Here is a 25,891-nt window from a genome sequence, read left to right as displayed (position 1 = left end):
GGCACATTTACAAAATTCTAACAACGTAAAACCTGTAGAGTAATACCACGCCATCATCCAGCACTCTGTGCCTGTACAGCTTTTGCTTTTGGAAACAGTTCACAGGAAGCCAGATCCCTTTTAATTTTATGTTTTTATTACAATCTCCCCACACCTCCAAGTATAAACATTGAACCCTCCCCATTTCTTATCCCTCCCCCACTCCCACCCACAGAAAGGTTGCATGGTAAGAGACCAAGGTGAAGCGATTTAAAGTCACATCAATGCCTAACACACAGAACAGGTTTGGAGAAGGGAAAACCTAACATTAAAAAAAAAAGTTAAACACAGCCTCTTCATTCCAAAATATTAATAAATAAAATATGTAATAAATTTTTTAATTTTTTCCTGTTTTGAAGAATTTCCACAACAGAGGAATAAATTCAGTAAAACAATGTAAAAGCTGTCCTTTTGGAGTAAAAATCGGTTTTAGAAAACAATAGCGTCCTGTAGGTTGCAATTACTGTACCTATACTTAATGAAGAAGTCAGAGCCTCAGGCTTGCCGTCTTTATTGTTCCCCATGCATGCCATAAATATGGCTTGTTACTTATGCATCATATGTATATGATATATACACATACATATTATGCATCTCTGCAGAGGCCCTTTTTAAAAAATGAACAAAAACATTACTCTGGTGTCACAAATTTCCTGCAATTAAAATGGAGAAATACAAAGCACAGATTTACTTGTAAAGCTTACCATGGCAGGGACCAGACTGCTCAACTGTTCTTACAGTAAAACACCACGGCAGGAAAGAAAACCCATCCACCGGACTTCACAAGGTGCCTTTACGTGGATAGTCAAACTAGTGACAACAGGAACAGCTACCACTATACTGAAAGACCTAAGCACCATAGTATGTCTGAAATACACAGTACTTCCAAACAAACTATGAATTCCTTTAGAGATCTGTATCACCAGTGGGGCAATAAAACAACGTCTTAATTTTCTGTTCAGATTTTATTTGAAATCTAATTCAAATTGTCAAAGCTACAAAAAGGGGGAACATTTTGAGTTATTTCTGCTATGTCACAACATTCTAAAACAAAATATCACTACTGCCAGCAGATCAGTTACACACATTTCTGATGAAACTTCTAAACACAAAAATGTTTCTTTTGGGAAACAGTCACAATGAAGATATTTTGTACAATATAAAACAATGACAGGTCTACAGATGCCAATATTCATGAGTATACACGTGCATTCACAAAAAAAAAAAAATCAGGAATGCTTTTTTGTTTTTTAACAGACTGTTCAGGCACAAAAACAAAACCGCATTTCCAGTAAGTGACAGCATCATAAAAAATATTAACATTGTCAGTGTTTGCTTTTCTTTGACTTCTTGTGAGATCTGTGAGGAGAACGGGACTGAGACCTTGATTTTTTCCCTGACTTTTTAGGGGATCTGGACCGTGATCTTCTTGATCTTTTGGGTGTCCTGGAGCCAGATGGCGACCTGCAAAAAAAAACAAAACCAAAAGTTTTACATCAAATTCTAACTTCTAATACCAACTTTTTCTGTAGTTATTTGGCATTCATTTATTGAGCTAAACAAGGTAGAAAATACCTTAATATGGGGAAGTAACAGAATGGTATCTTGCTTTTGAGGAAAAGGCAATTTTTGCATTTTAAGTTTTTTTAATGGAATTTGGGCTTAACTTCCATGCTTAGAACCCACAAGAAAAATAACAACAACTCAAATCCTTCTTAAACCAACATAAGGAATTCACAACCTTCCACATATGCCTTACCACCTTGGCTCTTGTATTAATAGCAGCTCATATCCATATAGAAGAAAACAGAAATGAAAAGTTACATTGAATTGCGTTATGCTGAAGTACTTCTGGCTTTCATCAAACATGTTCAGCTTCTGATGTAACTCCACAGAAAAAGAACAGACACTGAATAAACTTACTGTAATCTATCAGATAAGTGTATTACATGTGGGTTATAGTCTAAATTGAATGACCATCATATTAAAAATAAACTCAAATACTTTTCTACTTTTATTTAAATTCCTAAGTTCAGCACAAGAATCAGATTACTGTAAATATGTACTATGCTTTCCTGAAAGGCATGGCTGAGGAATCTTGTGTTAGTAAGATACCTACAGCTCTAGAAGTGGAAATTGAACTTTCAAGTTTTGAACTACAAAAGCATCAATACAATAATGAAATCTCACCCCAAGTTTAACATTACCTAGAGACAAATATTTGTGTCAGTCTGGATATTAGGAAACCCTACTTCGGAAACAAAAACCCATGAAGAGTATCTAATCTAGATTTTTTCTTTTTTCATTAAAAAACAAACATGGGAGAGGAGCTTCATGTAAGCAAACCAGGGAAAGACTGCACGCTCACTATAATTCGAGAAGTTCTATCACCTACAGAAGATTTGTCCTTTGAGAATAAAAGGCTAATAAAGCAGCAAAGCACTTTGGTTTAAAGCAGGATTTCTCAAAGTTGTCCGTAAACAGGTAAACAAGAACACAGAAATGAAAAGCCCTGCGCTATGAAGGCAGGAGGCTGTATACCTTTCAGACAGCAGTGTCCCAGGATACTAAGCAGGAACATGCAGTATAGTCCATTATGACAGAAAATACTTGTGTATCAAGTGTGCTCTGCTAAAAAACACACAAACAAAAAAACCCAACCAAACCACACCTATATTCAACTTCCCCACAACCTGAAATAGACAAGATACCAGTTTACCTTTTGGCTTTTTTACTGACATCTCTGGGAGAATCTTTATGTGATGACCGAGAACGTGAACTCTCTTTGTGAGACCGTTCAGAGCGCTCTGAGCGTTCTGATTTTGGTGATGGAGATTTTGCTCGTCTACTGCCACTGCTGCGAGACGGACTAGGTGAAGCACTGTGTCGTCTTTTCCTTTGTAAAGAAAGCAAATACAGTTATGTACATACACACACAGAGCAGTGAAAATGTATATTAAGGAAATTGATTCCATTCTGTAGTTATTTTCTTTTGCCATGTAATGTTAGATCCTTTTAAGTAATTAAAAAGTAGTAGGCTTTTTATTACTTTAATAATAATACATCAAGCCCAACATGTGCACCAGATTTCTTCTGGTTGAAAAAAAAATTAAGATCTGTGACTCATCTTTTGTTTACAGCAGTGTAAAAACATTCTGTCACAGTTTCCTGAAAAGCAAGGCATTTTACCCTATCTACACTTAACACCACGGAACAGTTGGGCTATACGAGTATTAGAAGATGACAGCATACGATCAACTACCTTAAAACTAGCTGTTTTGAAGGATTTTCACCATGAGATGAATAACATTTAAACCGCCACAAATGGTTTGTGGTATGACCAGTATAGTTTTCTAATACACTGCACTCAATTTACTGCTAAAAGAGAGTTAAATATATCCTGTTTTCAACAATTATTTTACCATCTTTCCTCATGGCATAAATGAGCCAAAAGGGGGTTCTATGCAAAAGGGTAAGTCACTTGACGCAGGATGAAAATGACAATGCCTTTAAAATTTTGGAGGATGTTTTAATATCCAAAGAGTGCTTCAAGTGGTTTTGGTTTTTTGTTTTGTTTTGTTTTGTGGTTGGGGTTTTTTTGTAAATAATACATGACATAATGTAATTTCAACAAAGATAGTATCTGTGAGATTTTTCTTCCCATCCATTTTACTCCAAGGAAAACTATACCTCTCTTTTCTCGTTGGTGTACATTCCTCCTTTTCCTTCTTATCTTTGGACCTGGAATCAGATTTTTCCTTGTCCTTTTTGTCTCTGTCCCGTTCTCTTTCCAACTCTTTTTCTTTTTCCTAAATTATCAGAAGCATTCATGAATTCAGGTGAGGTGTGACTGATTAGTAAGTATAGACTATCAAGCTAATGACAATGAGCATAAAAGCACTGAGCACTGAAACAACACAGCACAATCTCAGAAGGAACTAATGGTCACACCATACTGGCTCTTCAAATCTTTACTACTTCTCTGTACACAACAGAAATATTTGTTGGAACACAAACACTGAAAAAAACATAAAAATGTCACCCTATGTGAGAGTCTGAGTATTTAATTGGAAATTAAGTCTTCAATTTTACAAATTTCAGGGAACTATTACAGCTGTAATAGATTTTCTAAACTAAACTATACATGAAAGAAAACCAGGACCCCCTTTCTACTTAAATCACGTGCATTCATCTTCATTAATCCAGACTGAAAATTGAGATAATCTCCAAACTACAAGACATTTAAAGACAAAACAAAAATAAAAACAAGATTCTGCAATAACATCTACCATGTCAAAAAAACCCACAAATATGGTCCATTTCTATATACTAACAGGACCATTTTTAAAGAAAATTTACACCCTGAGCACCCCTCATTTATCTGTCAAATAGTTAGAAAATTAACTATATACAAAGAAACCTAAACCATCAGCAAGTCTGAACACAGAGATCAAGAGATGTGCTTCCTTCAGCACTGGCATTAAAAAAAATTCCTTCCATAGCGAAAACTGGTAACCTCTGCATACCCCATAAAGATGATAAAGAAGGGGTGATTTAGCTAAATGAAAGAAAAGAGGGGGTACAGGGAAGGGAGGGAGGGGAGATAACACAAGTGCAGGAAATACTAGGACAGCTATACTAATTCAGTCTCACATTTTCTTTACATGGAAGACTTACCAGTAACATTTTAAAGTGTCTCTTATCATTATACCTACTACTGCAAACTATTAGATTCCACTAAAATCAATGGGCTCTTAAAATGTGCCTAGCTTATTTGATAGCATAACTAATTAGTTATTTTCTCTTGATAAATAGAAATAAACAGTATTTTACATACAGCTGTAAAGTTCCTATTCTTTTAGCAACATACAATACTACCAGGAAATGTACTCTTGGAAGGCTTGTTCTATAGTAAATTGGACAAAAAACAACGCTAATCACTGAGTTCATGGGAAATGCAATCAGAACCAGTATTACATTATTACTACACAAACTAACTTTATTATGTCATTAAAGCAAAAAATAAAGTTATTCACTTAACAATGGGTTTATTATCATTAAATACTTCTTAACTAAATATTACCTTCATCATTGAAAATGAGACAATTATTACACATCTAAAATATTGCAAGCTGGTTGAACTAGTTCAACACAAGGCAGCTAACAGAGTTATGAGGATTATGATTTCTGGTTTTTTAAGCTACTGTCTCACTACACTTTCTGCACTTACATACAAATCACTTCTTTCTCCAGTTACAGAAAACACTGAGGAAGTGGGAAGTTTTAGGATACAACTACATTTAAAATATTACAAGTATTTAACTGCTAACATCAACCTCTAAATGTGTACATTTCCTTCAGGGATCAGCTTGCTTAATTTTTCCAAGTCTCTTTCTTCAAGGTACTGTGCAAAGCTACTTTAGTGAATTCATCAGATATTGAGCACCAAGTAAAGCAAAGAACAAGTGACAGACAAACACCTGGTGAAAACTGCCTATTTGCATTTACCTTCCATGAACCTGCATGGGCACCTAATTTCATCATTAATCTGTCAGGCTGTGAAATCAGATTAAAGAAGTGACTGCCACTTACTCTCTCTCACTAAATGCACTGTCCAAACATGTTAAATGTTCTTTCATTATGTTTCAAAGATTCAAGATCACATGACATCACATATATGCTGCTAATTTTTAATGCGGCTCTGACTTCATAGTCCAGAGGGGACTACTAAAAATGGCAATGGTACAGAATTATTCACTTTTGGGTGCAGTATGAGCTGGAATTATCCAGGAAATCTTAGACGCTGGAGAATCAGAAGCACATATACTGCTTAATACTATTCTTTCTCTTCTTTTGGAAGCCTTTAGCACAAGTGATCAATTACTAAAAGCAAAATGAAAAGCCTGATGACCATCTTCAATTGACAGCTCTCCCTTTCCTTTCCCACACCTAGCAGTTTGCTTTATGTAGCAGATCCAGAAGTGACCTCTAAGGTTTCAATACATTCTAATGATACTCATCTGTACAGTGTGAAATACTACATCATTTTGATTAAAAAGAGATTGTATCTACTCTGCAGAAAGCACCTGGACTTAAGACATGCAGTTTGACATCACAGCAGAATTTTAACGAGAACCATGTGTTGTTATACTTAATGCCACCTTACATTTGATGAACTCAATAAAAGCCTATCACAGAATCAGAGCCAAACATAAAGAACGTTTCTTACCCTCTGGAGCAGCTTGTCTCTATAGTGTTCAACCTGTTCCTGAAAACTCTGGCCTGGTTTCTTGGGTCTTTTCCCAGACTCTAACTCATCCTGAAACTTCATCACCTTAAGCTGTGAAAATAATACTGACCATTAGGTTATTGGGCTCACTATTATGCAGTTAGGCAGGTGGCTGAAAATGAAATTTCCATGATTTATAATCTGTGTTCTTCATTCTTTCTATACAAGTTTGTGCACAAAAAGATACTAACTTTATTTAAACTGGATCAAGGCAGCAAAACCACACACTCATCTGCAGGCACCTGCAGTTGTTTACAGACATAATAAGAACTAAAAATAAAGGGATTTTTTTCTGTTGTTGTACTAAATTCTGTTCCCATTATTAGAACACTGCACTGTAGTATTTCTTATCTGGGTTTTTTTTCTTTCAAAATGAAATCATTTATTGCAGATGTCTTACTTAATATATTGTTTCAACTTCTCTTGTCTACTCCATTTTCCTTCAGAAACGGCCTTTTTTCCATTTAACCCTAAATATTAAAATCAAATGACTGACATAATTATGACCTAAACCAAATGCATCTCCTCTTCAGGGCTCTTTGCACAGTGTGGTTGATTTGAAATAAGTGGGTTTTACTAACATAATACTCTTCCATGTGCTATCAAGCTTAGCAACAAAATTCAGTTCACTAGTGCTGCTAAATGTAATGCTAAATTTACTACAATAATATCCTCAACTGAGTCACAAAGTTAAGCAAATGTCAGAATTTTTCCATGTGAAATTTTTTTTCCCCATCTAGATACACTAAAACCTTTCTCCAAGTTGATTCACATCATTAAACTTCACTTACATCTCTTATCATTTGTCAATTCTCTATTCTTACTGACGTGGCCTTTTACAAACCATCCTTCAATTTTTTTTGGATGAGGAAGTTTTTTTTGGTTTTTTGGGTTTTTTTTGGGGGGGAGCAGTGAGCTTAGTAGTAAGTCATGTTGTATTTGTCAGCCCTCTTCCAAATGTTTAAGCTCTGAGCCTCCTGTATTTCCTGTTTCAATAACGACCTGCAGAGTCATACATATATGAGTAGATTTTTCCAGTGCTTGAGGTTTCATTTTTAGCAAACACAAAATATTTTTCTCTTTAGAAATATTTAACTCTTCCACACTGAAAGCACACAAAGGAAAAGAGACTGCAACTGTGTCCATTTTGATTATCTGAAAGGATTCTTATTCTCCAGGTCCTCAATTCCCTAATATGAAGTAGGCACAAAAATCAAAACCTAGAGGTTTTTTTCCTTCCCTCTCAAAAGCAGCAGGCCAGATCGGTTACGAAGATAGCATATATTCTAATCAGCCCCTCTAATTACTGACTACGCAGAAAGGAAAGGCATAACAAAAACAAGCCAATCACAAGAACAAATACATTAAGAAACACAAAACCCAAGCAAGGATACCACTACTTTGAACAGGATTCCCTTCCCCTTCAGTTACAGAGCTTATGTCAACAACACATTTTTCAGTTTAGTGTCAAACATGATGGAACAATATGTTTTGGGGAAGAAAAAAAAAAAAAAAGGGGAGAGGTGTGGAGAGAAAGGAAAAAGGGCATTGCTATCTTGTACCATGGCAAATTTCTGACAAATGTACGGCCTACCTCCCTCAATTACAGTGTATGCTCTACCAACCATTGAGCAGTTTACCTTTTTGCTTACAATTCAGCCAACTAAACAGTCAGCAGCCAATGGAAACCTGACATTGTCATTTGTCACATACCACTCCACCTTCCACAAAAGCATTTTTTCTTCTTCCCCCGCTCCCCACTTCAAAATGCGTTAAGTTTCAAAAGCATGAACACCTCTTGGAACCATATATTCCGTGTCACCCAGTACCACCTGTTCTGGTAAGAAGCCAATATTGCATTCTCTACCACCATGTAAACTCCAAGGCCGTTAGTTGTTCAGCACATTCAGTACTGAAAAGGAGTACAGAGGAGGCTTAGCTGAGCCAGGAGGCCTCTGGGATTGTCAAGGTATGAACATGCCCATAAAACTTCTGCTTTATTTTCCAACTAAATCACCCAGATAATTAAAAAAAACCAACAACCAAACAAAAAAGCCAGCACAAAACAACACCCCCTCATTACAAGACTTTTATTTCTTTGCATTTTTAGTCAACAAACCTGTGACACGCTCTCTGTTTAACCATATTTTGAAAGCAAGGAAGCTCAAGTCTATAGCCCAATGTATAACCCAAAATGAAGGAAAACTAGGAATCCAATCAACAGGCTTTACTCTATTTAATCAAGTAATCTGGATGCAAGAAACGCTGAACTGCAGCCCACTGCTGGTGTGAAATTGAAAATGCCAACAGCAACTGTGAATGCAACTTCTTCAGTAACTGGGGTGGGGTGGATGGGGTGCTGAGTGGTCATTAGAAGGTGCCTAGGGGAAGAGAGGAAAAACAGGAAAAGCCTCCACAACAACCACCGACTGAACACCTGCTCAAACTCCCAACTATGTCAAGATTGTACAGCTTCCTGAGACAGCTGTGGTCTTACACATGAATCATCAATGAATCTCTCTTCTACATACCCACTGTATCTGCCCTTGAACCCATGTTAACTGACTCCTTTTAGAAAGATGCTGTGGGTAGAGGAAATCAGCTCTAGTACGTCCTCTGGAAAAGGAGACTAGGTGTTACAAACTGCTGAGATGTTATCAACAGCTCACTACAGAAAGATCATTCTCTTCCACCTTCCTCCTCCACTCCTGTACGCCAGCCAAAGGGTTCTTCCTCCACCCTGCCCTTGCAAGCAGCTGCAGTACTTGGCTGAGCCTTTCATAAGCCAGATCAGCTCACTAATCCAGCAGAAGCCCAACCCCCACCTTCAATTTTTTTCCCCAGTTGCAAAGAGATGTATTGGCTCAGGGGAAGAAAGCAAGTGCCAGAGCTCACAGGTAGGATCAGGATATTCCCTTTCAGCAGAGGTGAACAATTAGATTAGATCAGATCAACACATCCCACAGCTTCATATATAGCAGCTTTTGCTATCTGCTCTAACACACCACCACAGGAACTAGATTTTAAAAGAGAAGGAATTACTTGGGTCCCAAAGTCCAGAAAAGAATTCTCTGAAGAATTCTGCTGCTCAGAACTACTATATAAACTTACATGTTTCATTATCTCCCTTCACTGTTTCACTGTTCATAGCATATTGGCTGCCCTGAACACTTATGGATCTTTTAATGTAGAGTACATGATGCTTATATTCCTATCACACAGTTCCAGATACCACCATCTCCAGGAGAAAGATCCTTAAAACTTGGGCTGAAATCCGCTTAGGCATCTGATCAATAAATTTCCTAAGTATTCCACTTTGTAAACATGCACTTAGAAAGAACCAAAACATTCCCATCGAACTGGTTATTCTTTAACTATTCTCGTCCAACAGACAAAAACTATTACACCTGCCCATCCTCAGGAGCAGACACATTGACTTTATCTACACCATCTCTGGAGTCAGTAATACGCTTGGTAATATGGAAGGGGAAAATTTTTCAAAACCCCGTGCCAAACCTTTGTAATACTAATTTCTTAGACACAGCAGTCCTCCACAGCAGAGAGTTTAGAGGTTTTCAGAGACTGCCCTGCAGAAGTGTCAAGTATCACTGGAGTTCCTGCCAGCAATCTCCACTAAATGCTCCAGCACAGGGATCATGTTTCTCACTAGCCATGAAGAGGTATCTCTCAAGTTCAAGATATACACCTCCACAACATGCCTCTTGTCTACTGGTTCTCATCATGACATTTTCCCCCTTTGACAAGAGTTTTAAACATTCAGCCTCTTCTAGAAGTTGAGGCCTTGATTACAGACTAGCCAGCAGTAAGCCAGCAAGTTACGGAAAAGGGTACCATCTTGCTGCCATGGTTCAGGGAAACCACAGACCGACACCAACTGAAGCCCTACCTGTAGCTTTTTTCACTCTGACACAAACAGGTGGCTGTGGGTAGCCTCCCTTGCTTAAAACAAATCTATTTTCAAAAACCGTTCTTGGTTCTCTGATCTTCTGCTGATGCTGTGTCCACAACAGCAGTTTTCAGGATGACAAAAGGCTTTTTCACAAGAGGTTATTCCACATTACAGGGCCTCAGAACTTAAGTTGTGTTTGAGCCTGGCCACGTATTTGAGGTAAATTAGCTGCATACTACATACTAGGACTAACTAGGAAGTTAATCACCAGATGCTTGATGAAATACAAGAATTTCTGCTCAATACATAACTGCACTCAAATCTACACTGATTACAGTCTAGATAATCTTGGATAGACATCCAAACAGACCAAAGTGTTTTGTTTTTCCTTAAAACAGACTTGCCCCAACAATAGCTGCAATAAGTCCTAGACTTCGCCAGAAGCAGAGCAAAATATTTCTTTGAAAGGCTGAGTTTTCCAGCAAGTCTATGAGCAGTGGAATTTCTGCACCTACAATATTTACAATATTAATATATGATACAATATATTATCAACAATAGATGACAGCGATACTTATGCACACATGTGAAATACCATTTCAGCCGTAACAGACCTCTGGCACACTCAATCCCACTCACAGAATGCCACGTGTCTTGGAGCTAAGCAACTCCTTGCTGTTGTCTTCGTGTAAAACATAAGTAGATTCGAAGACCAGAATCTTCTGAATTAACACTACCTTCCATGGAAGAACTGCTATAACTAATGAAATTATCGGTCAAGCAAGAGCCAATTTGTTTCATCTGTTATTACTAAGCCACAATGAGTAAGATATTTAATGGCCATCTTTTTGCCATTTTGCAGTGGCCTCACACGAGCCAGGTACAGAAACCTCCGCAGACAGTAAAGACCAAAGGGTTATATTGTTTTAGTGATGATTACAAGCCTCAGATAGCTCCTATAACTTGATGAACAAGTACACAGAAGTGAACATTTTGCGTACTAAGCACCGTAATCCAAAGAAACAGTGGAAACTGTATGGAACTTCGCTGTTTTGACAGAGTTATACAGGGCTCTTGAAATCCAGGACAGGTCTTGGATACAATCCGCTCTTGTGGCCTATGCTACATCTACTCTTACCTTGCACTCCAGTCATTCCCTCTTGGATACTAAATGCTACACTAAAGGAACTCTGATTCTGTCTGGTAGCGCAATTTGTACAAAGAAAGCAAGGAGAGTCACCTCCTTCCCTTTGTGACATGCACAAGAAGGTTATTTGGCTCTCAGTGGAAAAATAATTTGCACCTCAAATATCAAGACACATTTTTGGGGAAAAAAATAAAAAAGATATCTCCATCTATGCACTGGGCAAGGGGTTCTGACAGAACACAAACACAGGACAGCGTAAGAGAATCCAGCCCTGCATCTCCTGGAGCCCAGTGGTATGTAGCAGGAAGGCTGAACAGGAAGACTGAAAACCATTATTCTTCTACCTCTGATTAAGCAATCAAACACTACTTTGAGGTGTCAGGTGGCTAACACAAAGGTGAGTAAAGGCAGCCTCTAAAAGGGAACAATCTCGTTTGACCCTTTTTGGAAGCCCTGATACATCTGGATTTGTGAAGAGCCTGCCTCCTGCTGCAGATGAAGCCTGCACTGTGCTTTTTTGGAGTAGGATTATAACATCTTGCGCAGCAAGATGGAGACAGAAACACCTTAGAGGAAGGTCCAAGGAGGACAATGCTGCTTAGTTGTGTCTGTGAGTTTTTGTACGCTTTGAGGAAACAAGCTTAATGAACAATTTAAACACTGTAGAATTCCCATGTTTCTAACACTTCACAGCACTGAAGTCTACAAAGAGGAATACACCTTCCTTTTAGAGGTCCCTGGGGTGGGGAAAGAGACACACACGTGCACAGCACCATGAAGACCATTCTGAAATTCGAGTTACAACGTAAAGCAAAGCACCAGTCTTTCCACACTTCAAAAAAAACAGTGAAGAAATCACTGTTGTTCAGTGTTACAAAAAAGCCTCTGCTCATGCCAAGTTCTAGAATTGCAGAGTTCTAGTTCTAAGTTCTACTCCACACTTCAGGAAGGTTAACAGAGGTATGGGCGGTGACAAACTGATTTTGGGTTTTTTTGTTGATGTCAATGATTGCCTTCTTTGATGACACCAGCCTGATGGCTACGACTAAAGCTTGTTCCCTACTGCACCTTCCCCTCCCAGCTGACAAACTTAATTTACTAATTGTCTCAAGAAAAAGAATTGTTGTTTCTATTCAAGAATTTCAAAAAAAATGCATGAAAAAACATGTTTCATCTTCCCTAATAGTCACTGTGTAAACTGCTGGAGAATCAGACTTTACTGGGTTTTTTTGCCAAAGATTTTACATGACATTTTTAACAGCGTGTATTAGATGGCGTAATTGTTAAAGCTGGTAATTGTAGAGTTTTTTTCCCTTCGGTTCATCTCCTCAAATTTAATAATGGATATGTTCTTTGGGAGGGACTAGGTACACACTAAGAAACTTTGAAATGTAAATGCTTTGAAGTAGTACAGGGAACACTTTCCTGTCATTGACAAACTTGAGAAATTTTAAAACTTAAGTACTTCTACATCGTGTCTGAAATCTTCTGAAAATGAAAAAAACTAAATCCTTTTCTGATAGTTCCAGAAGTCCGAAACTGAGATGGTAATTTACTTACCACAAAGAATAAACTTGGCAACATGCACTTGAAAACCTCAAATATTTACCACATAAAACTGTTACAACAGACAGGGTACATTGACGAAAGAACTTAACACACTTATGCAGGATAAAATTTGACAACGGTTAAAGTAAATCACTTCCTAATCTGCCTCTGCAGCGGCCAGGGCAACATCTATAAAACAGATACTCAATCTGAAAGGAGCCCTTTCCATAACTGCTACAACCATTATTACAGCAAAATGAAAACTAGTTTCATTTGTACTTTCATTAGTCTAACATCATGCATTTTATACAGAACTACTGCCCCCATGAGTCAAGTCAGGCATAAATACCATTTATCTTTTCTCAAATTCAGAATTTATTCACTTCAGCTGTGTGTCATGAACTTTCAAACTGATATGCAAAGCAAGATGTTTCTAAGGGCTTAGTTGTAGTCCATTAGTTTTAATAATCTGAATTACTAAACAGAAGCATATTTGGGAAAAAAAACTGTGGCATTTTAAAATATTATTGCTTGTACATCTTACAAGAGTATTATGGAGTTTTGCTAATGTCTGGTTTTAGCTAACTAGTACATTATAGCATAAATAGGTAGGCAGCCACAATTCCAACTTCAAAATATTACCCAGATTGTAACGTGTCACTTGGAGAAGTTACAACTGCAACAAGTAGTTTAGCAGCTTTTTAATATAATTTTAACGCACTGAACTAAGGCACAAGAATTTCAGTTTCAGTGGGTTTTAATACTGAATAAAAGCTGGAAAGTCACATGCAATTTTAAACCTGTTTCTGGACGGCACTATATGACAGAAAGGCTTCACTGCTAGACAAAGCTCATGCTAAATTTCAGTTCCCTTCTCAGTCAATCACAGGCTCAGAAGCCAGCAGGAAAACCTGAGAATGCGCTCATCAACTTTAACAGCTATACTTGGAGAAAGGATAAAAGAAGAAATGAGCCCTATAAACTGCATGTAGGTCTTCAATTAAAACGCCCCACTTCCAGGACCACCTGCGTTTAGTTGCATCTACTTCTTTGTTTGATGGCTGACACAGGGAAAAGAGTAATTTTTAAATGGAAGAAAATACAGACATTTCAAGGCAAGTGATGGAGAGAACAAGAAAAACATAGGACTAAGGCCACATCCAAAAGCCACTCGTATTTGCCAAGAGGAGAAAAGTCTACAGGAACCCAAGCAATCCAAGGCTAACAGTGGTACTAAAAAAGGACACTGAAAAAGAAGAGTAATTCTCAACATGCAATATCCCCTGACTCAATATTTCATTTTTTCCCTGAAGTATTTTGGAAGCCAAAACAAGGCAAGGCAAGGCTGTAAACAAATATACCTTTATAACAATACACTGCACTAAAACAACCCCACCACTATATAATAGGACTAAAATTATTTCAGTAAAAATAACTCCCAATTATATGTACAGACCTCAAGGCGGGAGGGGAGGTGGGGAACAGGATTGAAAGGTACAGAAGGGTGGCACAAAACATCACATGCTGACCTCTATCTCTCGGAGTTTGGCACGCTTTTCTTCACTCATTTCTGAATATTTGACTGATGACTTAGATTCAGGCATTTCTTCTTTAATAGGATTGGAATACATGTGCTGCTCTTCTGACTTAGAACTCTGAGTGTCTTCCTCATCCTCACTTTCTTCTTCTTGACTATAAAGAAAACATAAGTAGTAATGGAGATATATATACAAATTTATTTAAGACTATTATCTGTTATTTGCCATCTCTCCTACTAAGTTTCTATTAGTTACCAGTTTTGCAATCTGTTAGTTGATTACGTTATTTAAAAGTCTGCAGCTACAAAAGTCTCCGTCTGCAAGAGATATATGTCTAATATTTTCATTTAATTAGTTATTTTTTTCTTACTCCTATAATTTACACTCTTCATGTAGAATGCAGAAGAACATTTGAAATTTAGTCACAAAATCAGTATTTAACTCAGCTACAATACAAGTCTGCTACCTCAACAAAATCTCTTTAAGTGCTGTAATCAGGCTTTTCAGATACACTAAGTTTTATAAAAGAAAAAAAAAATAATTACACTTTTGTTTTTTGGAAACAAATCTGATACATGGCAGATACACAAAATTATATTCCCAGACTGGCCACTAGAGTGCTGCAGGACTACATACAATGTAGTAAGATATTTAAAGCATTACTAATAGATGTTCTCAATTGCCTAAAGAACAAAGTAAAAGACTGCTCAAAAACAGCAGACAGCATGAAGTCTATCAGCATCCAAAGAAACATATACATCAAAACATTATTCACTGCGTTTATCTCAAAAGCAAAAGGCAGAGGGTTTAGATACATTCATGCATACCTGACATCAGCCTTTCCAAACTGTAAAATACTACTACCTTAGTTCTTACTGTTTGACATAAAGTTATCAAATCAGCATCAATGTACATCAATTGTTAACAACTCTACTAAAAGGTGTAATATATTATGTTAGAAAAACATTACGGGGGCTGAAAGCAATGCCACACTGAAATCCTGATTTCTCTCCAATTTCTTATTTTCCTACTTTCAAAATTTCATTTTTGTTCTGCTCTTATAATACATATATATTTTAAAGGGAGTTCCACAGACACCCAACTTTAGTTGAACATGTTTTCATCAGAATGAAAAAGTATTTACTTTTGAATTTCCTCCTCCTCAGATTCTTCATGTTGGTCAAAAAGTTCCCACTTAGAAGTAGTAACAGCTAGAAGAGACAGTAAAATAATTTTAACAACAGAAAAACCTATCACTTAATCTGAAAATTAATATTTGTAAACATAATAAAAATGTGATAAATTTTACCAGCATCTAGCACTTAATACAGACTTTCTGTTTCACAGAAATACTCAGAACTATACATCATCAGAGTATTTACTATTTACAGAACTATTCATTTACCCTGCATATCATGTTCGAATAAATCCTTCAATAGCAGACAAGTATTTGTCAGTTTGCAAAATCTCATCTTCCAAACAAAAATTTGGGAAGACTGCCAACCACATACCCAGATTTTTTTTTCAATATTTATTCTTAATAAACTGGAAATTATTTTTAAAGGTTGGTAGGTTACTGAAGTAGAATAACAAAAACAAAAGAAACTACAAAATTCACTAAGGTTAAAAACCAATAAAAGAAGTTACAATTGGAAAAATCCTACTGTATAACTGAAGAAATTATATTAGCACTTCAAAACAGACCAGTTAGAAAATAATCATGAGATAGGTAAGTGACGTTAAGCTTTCAGGTCACTTAGGAAAGTGTCTTAGTTTAATATGTACTTTGAAAACTAACCTTGAGCTTCCAATTCTGATTCATCCACTGCCTCCCACTTCGAAGGGGCAACTTTAAATATCGGCTCATTCTTTTTTGAGTCTTCAGCCGTATCCACTGTTAGGGAAAGAGACATAGAAAAATTATTTCCAAAGTTCTACAAAATTTCAAATGGGGAAACCCTAACATAACAATCAGATTTAAATAATAAATCTTATTATACCACTTTAATATTTGCAAAGAAAAGAAATTAGGATTTGGAACCTGATATGCATATCATCAGAAAACACCTGCTGCGTCTCTGTAGCAATTACAATCTAAAAGCAGTTCTTAAACTCATTCTTCCTAGAACAGACTGAAAATAGCCAATTCAACATTTTACAGAACTACATGACATGTTAATTCTTGGCTGTACTTGTAAAAACTATTTGGGGGGAAAAAAAAAAGGTCATCAAAAACTGAAGATTCAAATTGCAAGTAAAGTTTAAACACTTCATACAAGGTACTCCATCAAGGTCATCATCCAGCGATTTAATTGGGACTCCATCCAGATCATCAATAGGAGCAGCATCAATAGGAATTCCATCCACATCTTCCAGTGGAGCACCGTCAAGTTCTTCCTCAATGGGAGCACCATCAAGATCATCTGGTACCTCCTGAGAGCAAATAATAGTTAATTATTTCTAGAACTAATCTACATTGCTTTTCTTTACTTCTCCAACTATTGATTCATTTCTTTTTAAAGGAGTAGCTTTAAAAATACCCAAACCCCCAGAAAATCTCAACTTTACAAATTTTTGCTACTAAGTACAGTTGCTTATTGCAAAGGAAAAATACAACAATATCCTCCTATAAAAAAAATCACAAGCAAGAACATGGTATTTGTCCACAATGTATTGGAAGCTTTGCATTACCCATATTCAAAAGAAGAGCTATTAAGCTGAGGTTTAGCTTGAAATGAGCCACAGTCTGATAAATCATACTTACTACATACGAAAAATTCCCTAACCACCAGTAATCTGAACAACTGACAAAAATCAACTGTTTAGCAGGAATACAAATTTAAGGAACACACCTAAGTGATAAATACACCTACATATTCTAACTTGTTAGGTACCGGCACTGTCCTTCATACATGCATGTTCATCCCACCCTACTGCGAAGGGAAGGAAGCAAACCTTCCAATGATACTGTAGGTCTCCCTCCCATCGCTCTGAAAGGCATGCTGCCACAGAGTTACCAATGAACTTATCCTGAACATACATCCACTTATTAGCATCTACTGTTTTGATTCTCTTAAAAAATATTTATATGCAACTGTAAACATATCAGAACACATTCACACAGTGCTAATGGTATTCCATAAATTTTAAGCCTAGAGCTTCAAAATACTGAATAATAATTTATACACATCACTAAGCAACAACTGAACCTCACTACATATCCTGTTCAAAAGGGGTGGGGGGGGGTGAGAAAGAGAGAGAGACAGAGAGGGGGAGAGGGAGAGATGCTGTAGCATAACTAGAAAGTTATCAACTTACTGCTCTAACACAACACAGCAAAGATCAAAGTAGAATATCACCAGTGTAAATGATCTATCACAATCTTCCTCTCAAACTAAGAAAGCTCATGTGGCTCTATTACGTCCAAGTGTGACACTCAAACCAAAAGAAAGTGGATGATTCAGGTAGCCAGATGCCTAGCTATTTAGAACTGTCAGCGATTAAAACTAATGCCTGAAATTCTAACTCAAAATTCACACAGAGATACTACAGTATTTCCAATATAAAGGAAATACCTGTCATTCTGCACTAGTCTGCCCTGAAATGGTTTTACAATTGAACTCCACCACAGCACCTAATCTATAAGCAACAAACACACAAGCAAATTAAAACTTACTTTCTTTGGAATCCTTGCTCTTAAATACAGTATTGTATTTAAACTTAAATACAGTATTGTAAGGTATTTTCAGATGCAAATTCTGTTTATTCACCTCAACATAGGTATCAAAATAATCCTTGCAAGCCCTATTTCATATTTATACATTTTTCCTTACTATCTACTAGCATCACTACCAAGGTCACTTACCTCCGTTTCTTTATCTTCCATGATATTTACAAGCCCCAAGAAAATATTCTGTAGTTTGATCAGAAATGGTTCTGGATAGATTGCCCAGTCTTCCCATGCTCGGAAGCATGTCATTACCCGTTGCTAGAAGGAATAGAAAAAGAAATGTTAATAAATTTGTATTAAGAAATGTTAAGTGATCGGAAATACACCACAGACAACTACTACTATAGACAGCTACTCTTAAGTAGTCCCATACTGGAGAATATTACAATTATACTATGCTGGGCAAGACTAGTAATTGAACAAAAAAACAGATAGGAACTACTTTCTTTAAATAAATAAATAAATAAATAAATAGAAGTCTCACTTCCATTTCCTTTTTCCTTTAAGTTCCTGTTACATTATCAATTTCAGCTGTTCACAGTTCCTAGCCCAATAGTAAATTTCATTCTGCCTAGATGTTCCAAGCAAGTGCCTCTACTAAATGTAACAGAAAATACCTTTCCTTTTGTAAAGTAAAATAACTAAAATTTAACGCTGGCTTATTCATACTACTGAACTGAAATCATGTTCCTACTTACATTTGTTTGTAGAAGTGAAGTATATTTGAAATGATGGGCTTCAGCACAAACTTGACACATTAAACGTAGCTAGAGATGTAGGTATTATTAAAAAAAAAGTAAAATCTACTGCCTGTCTTCACTATACAACTTAATAAACAGGTCTAAAATAGCAGATAACTGAAATTAATTCTTAATCCAGAGCAACTGGATGCAGAGAAGGTAGGACAACCGGAATAAAGACCTTAACACAGAAAAACTAGCTACACTGTAAGCTTTGAATTTAAAGATTCTGATTAGAAAGAAAAAAAAGGACAAAACAAAACAAAAGAACTGTTGACACATCTTTAAAACAGGATAAGGAAAAGCTACGCCGGCAATGAGAATGGGGAGAAGCAGAGTACTTTATCTCAAAGATCACTTTCAACTACTTATGGTCAGACTGTTTATCAAATCTCAAAAAAAAAAGCCTAGCTATCACAAAAATGTTAAAAAGTAACTTTGTGCTGTTATGTCCAGCAGTTTCCTTCCACGCTGAGCAGCCCAGATTTATTTTTGAAACTAAAATATAGGTGGTCCAACAATTATCAAAAAGCTAGAAGGTCTTGTTTGCAGTTCCAAGTACTACACAGATACCCTCTCAACTCCACAACTACACATCTACCAGTACACTTCAACTGTTGGATGCTAATTTTCTTCCTCAATTTCACGGCTATCTCTGCAAGACAGAAAACTTAAATTTCATTTTTTATTTTTTTTAAAAACAACTTAGTTAAAAAGCTTGAGGTCTAAGCCACCTATCACAGTATGCAATCTCTTGTGCAGGAGCATCTATTTATTTGACTTCTATGTCATGTAAGTAACAATGAAATACATACCTTGAAATTTTCAGACTGTAAATGGCCTTGTATTGTACGGTAAGTAGCATTGAGATCAGAGAATATCTGACATAATTTTGTTTCAAAACTAGAATTAAACATATACATTTCTTTAGTTAAACTTTGTAACACATGCTTTCTGGACATATATAATTCACGAAAATACCTGGGACACAGGACTCAAAAGCACAAGGTTCTGATCCCTATAGTAGCCATGAACTGAACTATAAAGCAAATATGATTACTATATATTAGATCACCTTGGACAACAACAGAACTGTGAAGGGAGATCTTCACATCTGCTGCAGTCTCTTTATACAGCCTAGAAAGATTGGAGGAGGATAAAAGGAGTTTTACAACCTTATACACAATGAAAGAATGGTCTCAAAATTCAATTTGTATATTTTAAAAAAATCTTAGTTACGTTTCTGTTCCGATTTACTCAATCAGGTGCTCAGTGAAAGCACAGTAAGTAACAGCTGCCTAGCTACCCTTGAATTTCTCTCAATGTGCAAAAAATGAACCAGCACAGCAAAGACACACTGCAACAACAAAGATTTGCAATCACTAGAGTTTTGTAACACGCTGAATATTCCCCATCAAGCTACTGCAATATCAGAAAGACTCCAGGCAGCAGACACAAGCAAGTATCTAAAAAGGACAAAGGTCCTCTCCCTTGAGACACTTTTCCTAAATTCTGCTCAACACCTTAGAAATAAAATAATCCCATTATAAGTTCTCCAAAGTTCATGGAGAATTAAAAAACAGCTTTTAACTAAAAAAAAAAGAAAATTTCAAAAATTAACTATTTCACATGGGTTATTTGCTATACCATACCTTGAATATTATCTACAAACTGTCTTTCTGTAAAGAGGCACAAGTTACTCTCACCTCTGTGAGGTTCCATGCCAGCATTCCCTTGCATAGGGCATATACACTTTTTGCATTACAAAGCAATACTATGCACCAACATGCTGCATCTTACACATTTTCAGGCAAAGATATGTAAGTATCACCAGTGTGGTAACAGCAACCTCATAGAAAAGTGTGACTTTCGCTACAACCACATTTAACCAGTGATGTACAAAACTGAAATCAGAATATTCTTTTTCTTTTATTCATCATCAACTAAAATATTATACTTACAATTTTCTATAGTAGGAAGCATTGGCAACTTTAGCCGAAGAGTTGTATAACACATCTGACACTAGATATAATCTTGCAATCTACAATAAAGCACATTCACATTAAGATAACTCTAGAGTTTTCATTACCCAGAAAACATATGCATTTTTCCAGAAAGAATACAAGTACCTAGAAGTATTGAATTACAACTAAGTGTACGTAGCCATATTGTTAATAAACATGCTAAGAGCCAATTAGCCCTCTGTTATGCTACAGGTTACTACCACTGCAATGTGACACTATATAGTATTACAAAAATCATGGCATTCCAATTTTTATTTCCTTGTTTGAACAGACTATTCTGCTGTTTTCAACTTTGCAAGAAGGCAGAGCTTCATTTACAAGCAAGTTGAAAAAGAATAAAAATATATAACAAAATTCTACAGGAAAAAAGCATACTTAAATTCAAGCCCACATTTTAATACAAAACCTCAGTGCTATCTGAAACTTATGAAATAATGCTTGTAAATGAGAGGCACATGCTGTTAAGTGAGCTCTTCCCCCAGAATACAAAATCTCCACACCTTCTTCGGAAGAGGAGTCTTCAGAATGGACAATGATTCTGTAATGCAGTCTACAATTTCTTCAGCAGCTTCTGCATTATTTAGACAGAAAACCATTGCATCACCAATATCATTTTTCCGAGGTGTTAATCCACGCAGAATTTCCTCTAATTTGTCCCTCTGTCTGAAATATCAGAAATATTAATACTTTCAATATAAAATTAACAGTACTTTGGTGAATTTCCATTTAACAATGTCTTATTTTTCCATCTTTATGACAAAAGCAATTTATTAATATTTTATATTCTGTTGCTTACATTTTTTCAGTGACTGATGACCATATGCATCCACATTACATAAATAAAGTGCAAAAAATTCCCACTCAGGTCTTGACTACATACAGAAATCAAGGAAAAACAAGTGAGAAGTACCTAATGCAGCACATCAGTATCTAATAAAGTAATTCTCATTATGAATTCAATTTAAGTCTAAATCAAAAGGGATACATGTAGAGTGTGCAAGTGATTTCTGCTGTGGAAAGCATTAGATTCATAAAGCTACTAAAAGCGATTATTTCAGGTTTTCCCTGACCTCCACATACAGAGAACACTCTGAAAATCGTATCTTTTTGATCCTTTCAAAAAGACGACATAAGAAATAAATTATGTCTTAAAACCTCCGTGACTATCTATCATTAGTTTCATAACTATGACGAAAAGAATAAAACACGAAAAATTCCACATGCTAAGGACACAGCTGGATAGCAAAATTAAGAAAATCATGGATATGTTTCCACTACGCTTACAACTCACAGCAAAGCACTCCGATGATCTGTCTCTTCCTGCTTATTAAAAACTGCTCTGTTTTAATGTCTCATGAACAGCATCAATAAGTTTAAGATTATAATAACTGTTTAGTTCATGAGATCATAGCAATATTGACAAAGGTGCTTTATAGTCCCACCAACACACAGGAACAGAAAAATGTAGACGAACTCTCATCTTCCCAATCCCCTCCAAACAAAGGGTTAACAGTAACTGGATTGAAAGGACTCATTGTTCAATGATGACAAATCTAACCACATCCAAGATGCATTCAGCAACAAGTATAATCAAAAGAGACTAACTGAAAAGCACTTAGGTTAAGAGAGTTTCTAGTAATACTACGATAAGCATGGCAACATCTTAGGGATAGAGCATTATACCTACAAAAACAAAACAGGAAAAACACAAACAGGTTAGCAGTTAAAACAGCACTATAAAGTGATGGGTGTTCATACTCTTCCTTAAGTGCACCCTTCTTGTTCGGTTCCTCCACAAACGCTTCTGTTTCTTGCTCTTCTGACATCCCATGCAAGTATGGATTCAAAGGTGGTGGCCTCCAAAATGATCCGTTTTTGAACATACGGAAATCTTCTGTCCTCCACTTGGTTGGAGCATCTCCCTACAAAAAAAAAAGAAGTATTTTTACTTTGGTGTTCTTTAATTTCATTATGCTTGAAGTTACGAATTGTCACTATGATTCTACTTGCCTGAAGAATTGAGTAAAGCTTCCATCTGTAATATACGTGGGCTGGAGTCTGGTTTTCAAATAAAAACCTAAACCAAAAAGTAGACATAAAACCTATTACAAATTACTTAACTGAAGCAAATTCAAAGGAACTAACAAAAAAAAAAATAACCAAACCCTGTTCAGAATCCCACCTCAGCTACCAGTGAATTTAAGATAGCTGAAGTCATGTACACCCACAGTGCATCTGTGCAGAACAAGTGCAACTGCTCCATGCACATACATATGGAATCTGCAAAGCAGAGTGCAGAATTCCACAGAGGCACAGTATTTCTTAGAAGTTGAAAGCAGAATGAACAGGGTCAGAAAGAACGACTGTGCAGCCCCACAGTACAGCAGAAAAATCATCAGTGCAAAGAGTAACTACAGGAGCAACTGCAACCTCAGCACAAGTGGTGCAGGAACTCAGTTAGGCAGTTGAGTTGCTCAGATTGAATACCAAATGACTTGAAATGTTCTACCAGTAAATTGTCTGTCTCAACACCGACAAGATTAGGGAAGGCAGGGAAAAAAAACCCAAACCAACCAAAATGGCAGCGTGTTTTTATGGCTAGGGTATTTTGACCTGCATATTTTCTCAATTTGCATATAAAAACCATATATGAAGCACTTCAACCTTACTGCAAATAAAAATTCTTTGTAAAGATCACTTCATATTTCCCTGAAAAAGTTTTTCAGAGACTGCATTTCACAAGAAATTTGGAAATTGATCCTTTTTTTTTTTTCCATTAATGACAAGAACTAGAAATTCTGACAACTTCACTATGTCAGCTCAAGTTTAATCCTATTTGTATTGACATCAAAGAAAAATGACTCCCAGCTCTTGCTAAAAGTTAAAAATTAGGTTCTGAGAAGACTGGACTTAATTAAATTGAGTTCCTCTGTCTGTTTTGAAGATAATTTTTTGTTGTTTTTTTTTAAAAAACGTATGCTACTGCTTCCACTGATGACTTTGAATCCCTCAGAAAAGTAGGCATTAAATGAAAAATGTATTTATTATATATATTTTATGTACATACAAATGTATTTTATAGTGTGTATGTAGTATTTACTTATATGCGCACATTAGTAATAACTGGAATAAAAGTATATTCTTCATAAAAAGACAGCATAAACATTTGTACGATTTATAAAAAAGTCTGCATCTAGAAATAGAAACAGTAAAACTAACTCTTACTAGTATTTCAGAAACAAAAAATATTAGCAACAGTGAAAATATTTAGTGCTGTTTCAAACTGAAGCAACGTAATAAGCACCTGAACATTGGATTGTTGATTTCTCTGTTCATGATCATGGCTTCAAACATAGGCCCTTCCCGTACCACAAACTCTATCATGCGATGTATCAAAGCGAGCAAATTCCTACAACAACAACACAGTTAAAGAAAAATTGATTCAGACCTAACACTATATAAAACTACACTCCACCTAAGATACTACAACTGTGCAGGAGATTATTTTGCTGTATTGTTAAGAAAACTGCATAGAAGATAAGGTAACATGGAACATATTATAGCCTTGCATCATAGACATGGGCATTCTAAAATATAAACATGCCTAGAAACGGTGGAGTACGAATTTAAGAGGAGACCTCTTTCCTGAATTTCCACGGCTTAACCTACAACCATCTCTCACTTAGCAGAAGCTTAAAAGTCCTTATGCATAAAAATAGGCAACTGAAGACCAAAGTACAACTAACTATTAAAAACTAAGCTCTCATCTAAATTGCCTAGAACTCAGACCAATGTTAGCTGAAGTTCTACGAAGGACTTAGTGGCTGAATATTACACTCAAAATTAAACACCCATATTTTTGAATATTCAATACAAACTGCATTCAGCTTTCAAACTATTCAAGTATGAAAGAAAAAGCAAATAGCCTTCTTGATGCCAAACAGGGCAATGGTTTTATTAAATTTAGATAATGTGTCTTTGGTCAAGACTCAACTACTGGTATAGAACAAACCTGTCCATCATTTCGTGTCATACCATCCAACGTTTCCTCCCTCATACACTCAAGTGAACAAATGACAATTAAAAAAAATAAAAATCTGTATTCGTTTGACTCAGCACTCATCTGAAAATGCAGAGCCACCTGTAAGCATGCTAAGAGCTGACAGTCATGTAAACTTTATAAAGAATAGTGATCATCAGTTTCCAACCTTTTGGCAATTTTTGGAAACAGGATCCTGAATTTTCAAATATAGATTACCTACATATATCAAAAGCTTCACAGCATGTGTCCTTTGAATGTGATGCAAACAAAAAAAAAAAGCACAGATTTTTACATTTTTCGATTTATTTTCTTAGATTTAACAAATGGATAGTTTCTTTGCATGTATCATTAGACTTCCTTTTAGCAATGTTTTAATTATTAAAATTCAAAAATTGTTCCATTGAAAAACGGCAGAATTTTCTACTACTTCTTAGTAACGAGGTAATCGTTTTCTACCATGAGTATTCAAAGTTTTGCCACAGATGATGTAATGCACTAGATAAAAAAATTTCAACTTAAAAACATAGTAATAAAAACCTGCCCCTGCTATCTGCAAACTTAGCAAATGTTCTGTTTTATACCAGCTAGCATTAAATCTACATTTGCCTCAAATACTACACAAAAAAACCAAACAACTACCAGCTCAATTTTCCTGTCTGTTTGCTTTTTATAATCCCAGAAATATTGTAAAGACAACATGGTCTCAACAATCCTGTAGCCATTTTATTTAAAGCAACATTCTGGAAGTCTAAATAGCAAGACTGTTCTTGTTATATGAACTGTATTTGAAAACATCAGTAAGAAAAAGATTTACAATTAGCTTTCAAGCCCCTGAGCTATTACAATATGCATTTATTTTAAGGCAAGTTCAGTGCGATCATTTC

The 25,891-nt window shown here is 36.0% G+C and overlaps 1 protein-coding gene across 6 annotated transcripts in view; it reads right to left on the bottom strand.

Moving 5' to 3' along the window:
* Positions 1 to 985: 985 nt before the first annotated feature.
* Positions 986 to 25,891, bottom strand: part of U2SURP (U2 snRNP associated SURP domain containing) — a 46,161-nt gene continuing 21,255 nt past the window's right edge. For 5 of the 6 annotated variants that reach the window (XM_055816850.1, XM_055816852.1, XM_055816853.1 and 2 more), the window contains 15 exons: positions 24,270 to 24,374; positions 22,972 to 23,042; positions 22,724 to 22,883; positions 21,466 to 21,628; positions 20,903 to 20,982; positions 19,757 to 19,844; positions 18,337 to 18,459; positions 16,748 to 16,904; positions 16,270 to 16,365; positions 15,616 to 15,682; positions 14,463 to 14,625; positions 6,269 to 6,379; positions 3,730 to 3,848; positions 2,759 to 2,935; positions 986 to 1,503 (listed from right to left, as the gene is read on the bottom strand). In XM_055816850.1, the coding sequence (XP_055672825.1) occupies positions 1,365 to 1,503; positions 2,759 to 2,935; positions 3,730 to 3,848; positions 6,269 to 6,379; positions 14,463 to 14,625; positions 15,616 to 15,682; positions 16,270 to 16,365; positions 16,748 to 16,904; positions 18,337 to 18,459; positions 19,757 to 19,844; positions 20,903 to 20,982; positions 21,466 to 21,628; positions 22,724 to 22,883; positions 22,972 to 23,042; positions 24,270 to 24,374 (1,819 nt within the window). In that variant the 3' untranslated portion in view covers positions 986 to 1,364. The remainder of the gene's footprint in view (positions 1,504 to 2,758; positions 2,936 to 3,729; positions 3,849 to 6,268; positions 6,380 to 14,462; positions 14,626 to 15,615; positions 15,683 to 16,269; positions 16,366 to 16,747; positions 16,905 to 18,336; positions 18,460 to 19,756; positions 19,845 to 20,902; positions 20,983 to 21,465; positions 21,629 to 22,723; positions 22,884 to 22,971; positions 23,043 to 24,269; positions 24,375 to 25,891) is intronic. The other variant, XM_055816854.1, reaches the window with a different exon arrangement.

This window comes from Falco peregrinus, chromosome 12, assembly GCF_023634155.1.
Source record: "Falco peregrinus isolate bFalPer1 chromosome 12, bFalPer1.pri, whole genome shotgun sequence".
Classification (NCBI taxonomy): domain Eukaryota; kingdom Metazoa; phylum Chordata; class Aves; order Falconiformes; family Falconidae; genus Falco; species Falco peregrinus.
The sequence above is the reverse complement of the archived record's forward strand: the minus strand, read 5'-3'. Positions and strand labels throughout refer to the sequence as shown.